At 37.0% G+C, this 9,855-nt stretch overlaps 1 protein-coding gene across 1 annotated transcript; it reads left to right on the forward strand.

Moving 5' to 3' along the window:
* Positions 1-7,684: 7,684 nt before the first annotated feature.
* On the forward strand, positions 7,685-8,056 carry LOC149544766 (uncharacterized). Its single transcript, XM_089796008.1, has one exon. It carries the CDS (start codon positions 7,685-7,687, stop codon positions 8,054-8,056), a length of 372 nt encoding a protein of 123 aa, XP_089652134.1.
* Positions 8,057-9,855: the final 1,799 nt, after the last annotated feature.

Raw genomic sequence — 9,855 nt, forward strand, 5'->3', positions numbered from 1 at the left:
TGGTCCTACACTACATCCAAAAGATGAAATCACATTGTATGTTAGTCAAGTTAGACATCAAGTTAGACATCTAGAAGGCATATGATAAAGTTGACTAGAGATTCCTCTATAAGTTCATGGAAACCTTTGGCTTCCTAAGGCAATGGATCAACCTTAGTTTTAGCTGCATTTCTTCCCCAAAATTTGTTTATCTTACTCAATGGAGCTCTAGAGATTTCTTTAACATCTATAGGGGACTTAGTTAGGGAGATCCCATATCTCTCTTTCTCTACGTCATTTGTTGACAATTAATTCAAACACTTGTATGCCTTAATTTTAGTGGAATATCCTAAGAATATATCTTCATCACTCTTTGCATCAAGTTTTCTTTTTCTTGCATGTTTTAGTATGTAAAATTTTCTTCTAAATAATTTGAAATAATTGACATTAGGTGTATAGCTATACCAAAGTTCAAAAGGGGTTTTCTTTGTACCTTTCTTAACTTGAACTCAATTTAGTGTACAAATACTAGTACTTATTTCTACTCTCCAATACTTTTATGAAACATTCTTCTATATCATTAGTGTTCTTGGGTAGTCCATGATTGATCTATTTCTTCTTTCATCTATCCCATTATGTGGTGGATTCCTTGGAGCACTCATTTGTCTCTTGATTCCTATATCATTGCATAATATATTGAACTCATCTAATATAAATTCACCTCCTCTATCTAATCTCAAGCACTTTAGACTCTTACCTCTTTCCTTTTCAACCCTAGCCAAATACCACTTAAACATTTAAAATGCATCATATTTTTCTTTAAGAAACATCACAATCATCATTCTAGAGAAATTGTTGATAAAAAAATTAAAGTACTTGTCACCACAATAACTTTGCATTCTTATAGGACCACATAAATTAGTATGAACCAACTCCAAAATATCATCAAAAGAATAGTTGTTACTCTTGAAACTAGAATTTGTCATATTTCCCATTTGATATTGTTCTCACATTGCTTTATCAAATTTTGTCAATCTTGGTAGCCCTCTTACTCTTTTCATCTTACTAATTCTTTAAAAATTATCAAAGTCCACATGACATAGCCTCTTATGCTATAACCAAATACCTTCAAATTGTGCAAATAGACAAGTATCTTCAAATACGTCTAGATAGAACAAGTTACCTCATGTTTGGTCTTCACTTCTAATTTTTCACTAGTAACATCATAAATTTTTTCATTTTTGAGATAGAGAGAGAGAGAGGAAGAGGTCAGGGGAACGGTCGGGAAACATCTGTTCAAAATTCAAACCTAGTTTTGGGTGGGTGTCCTCAGGGAGGAGGATCTTAGAAACTAGGTACGAAGGAGGGTTTTCAAGCAGAGTGTGGAGAGGCAAAAAATGGGGATGGGAACCCACATGCTGATGGCGAAATCCAGATCAAGCCAAAAATGCAACCCAATGTGGTTAGGCCAAGAAATCTTTCAGCAAAATGGGCCTCGCTCTTTGATGTCAACCTATCTAGTAAGTCATCTTTCCCTCTGGTTAAGATTGTATCAAGTCTAGAAAAGGGATCATGCATGATTGCTATTCCAGATGAATTAGTTGATCATAGCATAGCTTTGATGGCATCCACACTTGTTGGAAATTTTATCGGTCAAAGACCAAACATCGATGTGGTGCGGTCCTTCACCTTGAAGAAATGGAACCTTAAAGGTCAGGTTAGTGTTACTGTGATGGCAAAGGGGTTTCTTTCTTTTGACTTTACCTATAATCAGGACATGGCTAATATTTTGTGTGAAGGGCCCTGGAGTATAGGAAGGGCTACTCTGGTGTTGTAGAAATGGTCTTCAAAATTGGACTTAAATGAATCTTTTTTTCAGTAAGCTCTAGTATGGGTTAGACTACCTAAGCTGCCCTTGGAATTTTTGAACAAGGATGTTTTTATGCGTGTGGCCAGTTCCTTTGGAGAATTATTATCAATTGATCCCATCACTTCTTCTAAGAGCAGACTTACCTATGTGAGGATATGCATATGAGTAAGGGAAGGGGATGATATGCCGAAAGTGGTGTGCTTCGATTCTAAGCTCAGTACCCACATATAGTAGTTGGACTATGAGAGTGTACCTTTTGGTTGCTATCATTGTTTTAAGACTGGACATAAGGCTTTTCAATGTCTGAAAGCAAAGATGGACAAGAAGAAGAAGTCTCTCCCTTCCTCTTATCTCAATAGGGACAAGAAAATTTGGAAGAGGACGAAAACTAGCATAGGCCACAAGGCTGATTCTATTATGGTTGGTCAGAAGGTTGGAGAAGTTAAGAAGGATGTTACACATAAGCCAACACCTTTTTCCGCAATAGCCAGACCAAAGATAAGAAGGATTTTCCCCATTCTGAAGAGCATGCCTAGATAACTTCAAATGGTGAAGTATCTACACATCTAAAGGAAAAGCAAGAGGCAAATGCCCTAGAAGGAAACCAAGTTGACGTTCTTGAGTCAAAAGACTCTCAGATTGTGGAAGGGGTAGAAAATTTTCAATAGGTAAAGCCTGTGGCTAAAGATTGCAAGGGAGCTTCATAGTAGATTATGAAGGAAGAAAATCCAAAAGGGATCCTTGAGTCTGAAGGAAAGAGTGTTTCGATTGCCAAAGATGAAGAAAAGGATAGAGTTAATAAGGATATAATTATCTATCAAAGCCCAAAGGATAATTTTGTTTCCTCTAGAGTAGGAGCTGAAAGTGTTGTGGAGAACGAGAAAGAAGTTTTGGTGAGGGTGCTCAATGATTGGGAGGATCCTCCTAGAACTCCAAAGAAAGCTCAAATAGTACCTAGGTCTTTGGACTCTATTTTGGAAAGAGAAGCTTTTCTTTTCCCTAAGCCTAGGAAGAAAAATTTAGAGAACCCTCTTTGGCCTCTCAGGTGGAGACTAGAAGCAGTTGCAAATCGGATATGGGAATAGTGGCTAGAAAAGGTAGAAAAATAGAGAAGCAAACCAGAGAGGAGGAGACCAGAAGATGCTTGGCAAATGGGCACTAGAGAACTCTTTAGGAATGTTCCAAGAATGGAAAATGAAGATCATATCATGGAATATAAGGGGCTTAAATGGAGTCCACAAACATGAAATTATAAGGAATTTGATCAGAGATCAAAGACCTAATATTTTGATGATCCAAGAAACTAAGATGAAAAAGGAATCTCTAAGGAAAGTTAAGTTTAGTAGCGTGATGAGTGGGGAGGCTTCAAATATAGAGGGTGCCTCTGGTGGTCTATTGACCCTATTTAATACCAAACATTTTAGAGTTGAAGTAGTGTTTAATGAGGGTAATATTCTTCTCTATCATGTTCATCATATTCAATCCAATGAAAATTGGTTTTTGCTAAATATATATGCTCCTAACAATAAAATAGATAGAAAAAATCATTGGACTAAAGTAGTAATTTAAAGAAAGACACCATTATGGGAGATTTCAACACTCCTCTTGTGGATGGGGAGAAGATGGGTGGTCTGATCCTAGACTAGGAAAGTAAAAAATACTTCTCTAGCTTCATCAATGGTTTGGCTTTTCTGGATCTAGATCTTATGGGAGGTGCCTTTACTTGGTCAAACAAATGCTTGGGGTATGATTGGATCCAAGTCAGACTGGATAGAGCTTTAATCTCCCCTGATCAATTGAAGTCTTTCTCTTGTAGGTTAGCTCTCCTACCTAGAGTGGGATCTAATCATTCTCTTATCTCCCTCTTGGTTGCTCCTATAGAACCTAGAAGGAACCCTCCCCCCTTCAGATTTGAAAAAATGTGGACTTCTCATCCTGATCTTTTTTATAAAGTCAAATTTTGGTGGGGTTTAGAAGTGGAAGGCACTACTATGTTTAGAGTTGCCAAGAAACTAAGTAATGTTAAGAGAATGGTTAAATTTTGGAATAAGTCTAATTTTGGCCATATCTTTCATGAGAAAGATGTCTTGTCTAACAAACTTATTTCTGTTCAAGCCTCTATTCAGTAGGACAAGTATGATAAGCTTAATAGGGAGGCTGAGTTGTTTATTCTTACAAACTTACATAATATCATCAACAAAGAGGAGAAATTTATTGAGGCAAAGATCTAGGGTCAAGGCTTAAAGATGGTGATCAAAATTCAAAGTTATTTTGTCTAACCACCTGTTGGTAAACAGATTGTTCTTTCCAATGTAACTCTTAAATGCTCGAACCTGTGAGAAACAATTTGATACCAACAGTTGGATAATCTAACATGAGGTTGATATATTTCCTTTGAATTGAAAGGTACAGCTCCTTATCAATGATATTCAATGAATTTGTTTGTTCTCAAACTAATTGGGTACGTTCTTAACCCAAGAATAGAAGAGGAAAACCAAGCCAGTCCTAAACAGAACTAACTCAGGCAGAGAATTCAATTCTACACCTAGCCAACCCCAAGAATTCACACTTCCTATGACTCCCCAACATTGGTAATGCAATTTGAATGCTATGTATGCAAATGCAGTGGAAAATGAAATGAAAGAGAGTGTTAAATAATCCCAATTCTTGTAATAGGAATGTCTGCAAATACTCTGATCTACAACACATTCATTATTCAACACAAGATGGAAGATGATGCCCAAAACTAAAAATAACAATACTCTAATTGATAATAATCAAAGGAAAAATAACTAAATGCTCTAATTTAGAATAAAACCCCTGTTGCTTTGAACATCACAAATAAGAATACTCATATTTTATTTGCTCACAACTTATGCTCAATCTATTACAAAAACTCAAACTCTTAACATGCATAATGAAAATGCAAAAAAATAAACTAACTTCTTTCCCCCTACTCCAGCTCTTTGTCTCTTGCAGAAAAAAAGAACCTCTGCAAATGAAAAGGTTTTACAATAAATATATTCTCCAGCAATTGTTTGGTTTCCTTCGGTGACTTTTCAGTTCTTGTCTCTTTGACTTCTCATCCTTTCCTTTTGAAAATTGATATTCTATTAACTTTTAAAGTTAATAACGATATATATTAACATATTTAAATTATATTTTAACAATTGACATTTAAATATGTTAAATCAATATCAAAATCTTTCCTTTGTTGAGTGGACAACAAAATAGATACTACTGCCAAGTAAAAATGAGTTATTTTTCGTGGGGCATATCTTTTTATTCCACCGTTGGATCGAGCTCATTTCTGGATATGTTTTTCCAAACTTAGTTATCTTCATTCTGACTAGAGCGATCAGAAAAATAATCACTGAGTCAAAAGATATGAGTTACTGAATGCTGGTCTATACGACTCTTGCAAAATAGGAATTGATAAAATAAAGTTTCTAGCCACTCTTCTTTCACATGCTATGTAACCCAGATGTCTTCAATTTGCCACTATGTTATCTTCCATGCTTACCATGTTTATTCCTTGCTAAATTTTGGAAGTGATTCTCTAGAATGCTTGTGCTGGAAAAACTCAAATGAAGGTTGAAAAGCGTACCAAGTTCTCAGTTTTCCACTTCTCTGTTGTATGTGAAATTTACACATTCTAGTAATAGCTGCATTTTGAAAATAATTAATAAGCAATATTTCCTCTTTTCTATGAGGTCACTGGCCATGGAACACTCTAATTCATCCTTTGTGGAAATTTGACTTTTGTCTTCTCCCTTTGTGGAAAACTCCAAACTGACTACGAAAGGTGTAGCAGAAAATGAATTTTCCACTTCATATTTAATGTCATGTTGATGTCCAAATCTTCAAGAAATAAATCATTATGAGATTTCTATTCTTTGTTTAATCAATTAAGAGCTCTTTTCCATCTCTCTATTGTGGATTCGATGCTTGGTGGAAATTCCATTTTTGATTGCGAAAAGTGCACCCAATCTTCAATTTTCCATTCTCATGTAGTGGGCACCATTTTGATGTAGATTGATTCCAAAATTATTTCTCTGGAGTGATCTTGATACTGGACCCCATATATCTTCGTTTTGGACTGAGATTTTCCTTTTCTCTCCTCATGTGGAAAATTGAACTTTGACTGCAAAAGGCATAGTGGAAAATGAGTTTTCCACTATGCTTCTCCCTTTGGTGGAAAATGAAACATTTGCTTCTCCAATGGAAATTTTCAAAATGACTATGAAAGGCGCAATAGAAAATGATTTTTCCACTCTGCTTTTTCCCTTTGGTGAAAAATCCCAAGTTGACTACTCCATTACGAAAAATTCAAAAAGTGCTTCTCCAATGGAAAATCTGAAAATGACTACGAAAGGCGCAACAAAAAATGAGTTTTCCACTCTGCTTTTTCCCTTTGGTGGAAAACCCCAAGTTGACTACTCCATTGCGAAAATTAGAAAATGACTACGAAAGTCACCTTGGAAAATGAGTTTTCCACTACACTTCATTTTTCCTTTGGTGGAAAATCCCAAGTTGACTACTCCATTGCGAAAAATTAGAAAAGTGTTGCGAAAGTCACAGTGGAAAATGAGTTTTCCACTACACTTCATTTTTCCTTTGGTGGAAAATCCCAAGTTGACTACTCCATTGCAAAAAATTAGAAAAGTGCTTCTCCATGGTGGAAAAATGAACTTTGACTTCTATTTGCTTCCACATTTGTATATCTAGACCCGAAATAATTCAATCCTTCATAGAAACTTTGTTAAGCACACTGGGAACAATTTTTTGGGAAATTCTTTATGGGAGGCAACTTTAAAAGTTTTTAAAATGGTGTACTAAATGTGCACTTACACCACCCTCAAGCATAGAGCTAATAAAAAAATTGTTGGCATCATGAAAGGGCAGGATCTGTTGACTAAGGAGAAGGAAATATCAGTTGAAGCTATCTCCTTCTTCTCTTCTCTCTTGTCTTGGGATCCTCTTCTATCAAAGGTGGACTAGGAAGATGTGGTTGTTTCTATTCCTCAGATCATCCAACCTCATCATAACTTAATGCTTCAGGCCATTCCTTCTGCTGTTGAAGTTCGTGAAGCTCTCTTTTCCTTACCTATGGATAGATCTTCTAGCTCCGATGGGTTCCTTGCCTTATTTTTTCAGATGTATTGGTAGATGGTGATGGATGATATGGTGAAGGAAGTTCAAGAATTCTTTGGAGCTAGGAGCATTCTTAAGGAGATTAACTCCACTTTTCTGGTCCTCATCCCTAAGGTTCCTAGGGCTAACTCTTTGGACAAGTTCAAACCTATTAGCTTGTGCAATTCCTTTTACAAGATTATCTCAAAGGTTCATACCTCTAGGTTGCTCAACCTCCTCCCTTTAATTATATCACAACAACAAATGGGTTTTGTCCTGGACAGACAGATTTTAGACTCAGTTATGTTGGTCCACGAAGTGATCCACTCTATGGAAGCTAGCAAGTGAGAAGGGATGCTTCTTAAATTGGACCTATCTAAAGCCTATGACTGAGTTGACTAGACTTTTCTTGATTTGGTGCTCAAGGCTTTTGGCTTTGATTTAAAATTTTGTAAACTAATATCTCAGCTTGTCTCTACTTCCTCTCTTGCTATGTTGGTTAATGGAGCTCCTTCAGATTTTTTCAAACCCTCAAGAGGACTACGATAGGGGGATCCTCTCTCACCAATACTCTTCATTATCCTTATTGAAAGTATGGGATGGCTTATTGACAGAAAGAAGAAAGAAGGAAGAATCAAAGGGATAAAACCTTCCTCTAAAAGTGATCCTTTCTCACATTAGCATTTCGTTGATGATACTATCATGGGAGGGGAGGCTTCTGTGAAGGAGGCAAAAGCCATGAAGGATGTCCTGGATATCTACTCCAGAGGATCAGGCCAACTAATTGACTGGGATAAGAGCTCTTTATATTTTATTAATACCCCAAAGGATAGAGAGAGGAAAATTTCTAGGATTTTGGGTTGTAATGTGGGAAAGTTTCCCTCTACCTGCCTTGGGCTTTCTTTGGGTCTGATTCCTCTTGACTCTTTTTGGAATAGTATTATGGATACGTTCAACAAAAAGCTTGTTGGCTGGAAAGGAGCTATTCTTAGTCAAGTTGGCAAATGTCAGCTGGTTAAATCCACGCTTCAGAATTTGCCACTTTATGCTTTAAGCCTCTGTGATTCCAGTTAAATTCATGGAGAGGATGGATAAAATTTAGAGGGATTTCTTATGGACATGAGTTGAAGGGAAAAAAAGATACCCACTAGTTGCCTGGGACAAAGTTTGTCTCCCTAAGAATTATGAAGGTCTTGGCATAAGAAAGCGCACTCATCTTAATAAGGCTCTTTTGGCAAAGCAATTATGGTGTATCTTCAACAGCAGTGGGGAATGGAGAGACATCTTGGTCAACAAGTACGTTAAGAGGCCTTCTATTCAATTCACCCTTTTTAGCAAGGATATTCTTAGAGGATTAGCTATTTGGAATGGTTTTCTGAAAGCCAAGGACCTAGCAAAGGTAAAAGTATCTTGGAAATTGGGAAATGGGGAGGATATCAGTTCTGGTCTGATAGTTGGCTTATCTAGGGGCCCCTAATGAACAATCATGTCTATGATGTTTGGGCAAACCACTATATTCAACTTTTTGGGCTAAAAGTCTACAACTATAGGAACAACTAGGGTTGGATAGATTTGTCTATAATCTCTGATGGTCTAAATCCAATCATGTTAATGTTAAATTCAATGGATCTCAGCAACAAGGGGGATGAAATGATCTTGGGGGACAACTCCAATGGAAACTACTCTGTCACTTTTGGGTATATGGCTCTTTGGAGATTAAAAGAGAAGCCTCCTTGGTTGAAAGCTTGGATCCTAGGCCTCACTCCTAAAATCAATATATTTTATTGGCTGGCCTTACAGAACAAAATTCTCACTCAGGATAACCTTATAAAAAGAGGATAGATTCTGCCAAGTAGATGTAGTTTATGTAAGAACCAGCTAGAAATAGGCAACCACTTGTTCATTCATTGTTCCTTCTCTAGGGAGGTCTAGGACTTCCTGACCCAAGACTTAGGGATTAGCTGGTGCATGCCAGATAATCTCCTCAATTTTTTCTGCCAATAGAAATCCTTGTTCAAATCCCCTATTTTGCAGGAATTAGGAACCTAGATCTTACCCCACTACTGCTAGAGCATATGGAAGGAGAGAAATAATAGAATCTTCAGAGACAAAGAGGAACCAACCATTGTTCTTGGGAAGAAGATTCACAAAAATATAAAGGAAAACTACCTAGTAAGGAAGGGGGGAGATATCGAAGTGGGTGGTAGGAAAATGGAGAAGGAAAAAGAAAGAATGTTGAATAGATAGGAAGCCAAGTGGCTTCTCCCCGCAGAAGGATGGAAAAAGCCAATTTTGACGGGGCCTCTAAGGGAAATATTGGCTCCTCGAGATGTGGAGGCATAATTAGGACTAAATTTGGGGACAGATAAGTGGTCTTCTCTCTCCTACTGGGATTCCAAACTAATCACTTTGCGGAAGCAAGTGTGGCCTACCATGTGGTGAAACTGGCTTTTGAAGTTGCAGTTACTAATCTATGGCTTGAAGGGGACTCGAATAACATTATTATATGTTTAAATGGAAAATCTCATTATTCATGGTTGATTGCAAATCTTATTGATGAGACACATGAGACTCTTGTTAAATTTAATAGAGTCCATGTCACTCATGTTTTCCAAGAAGCAAACCTGGTGGTAGATTGGTTCACAAATAAAGGTGTCCAATTTGACCAAAAAATGACCTAGCAACTAGGAAAGAGTTTTTTGGTGGATATTAAGAGCCTAATCAAGCTGGACAAGATCCAAGGGAGTACAGAGGAGATCAATCTGCAATTATGAATAGGAAAGGCTTATGGGGAAAGGGTACATCTCTTAAAGGCTGTATTGGTAAATGCAAGAAGTGGGAATTATTATAGTTTATTCGGCATGCTTTATGGG

This window comes from Cupressus sempervirens, chromosome 8, assembly GCF_028749045.1.
Source record: "Cupressus sempervirens isolate cs-2001-9-10 chromosome 8, ASM2874904v1, whole genome shotgun sequence".
Lineage (NCBI taxonomy): Eukaryota > Viridiplantae > Streptophyta > Pinopsida > Cupressales > Cupressaceae > Cupressus > Cupressus sempervirens.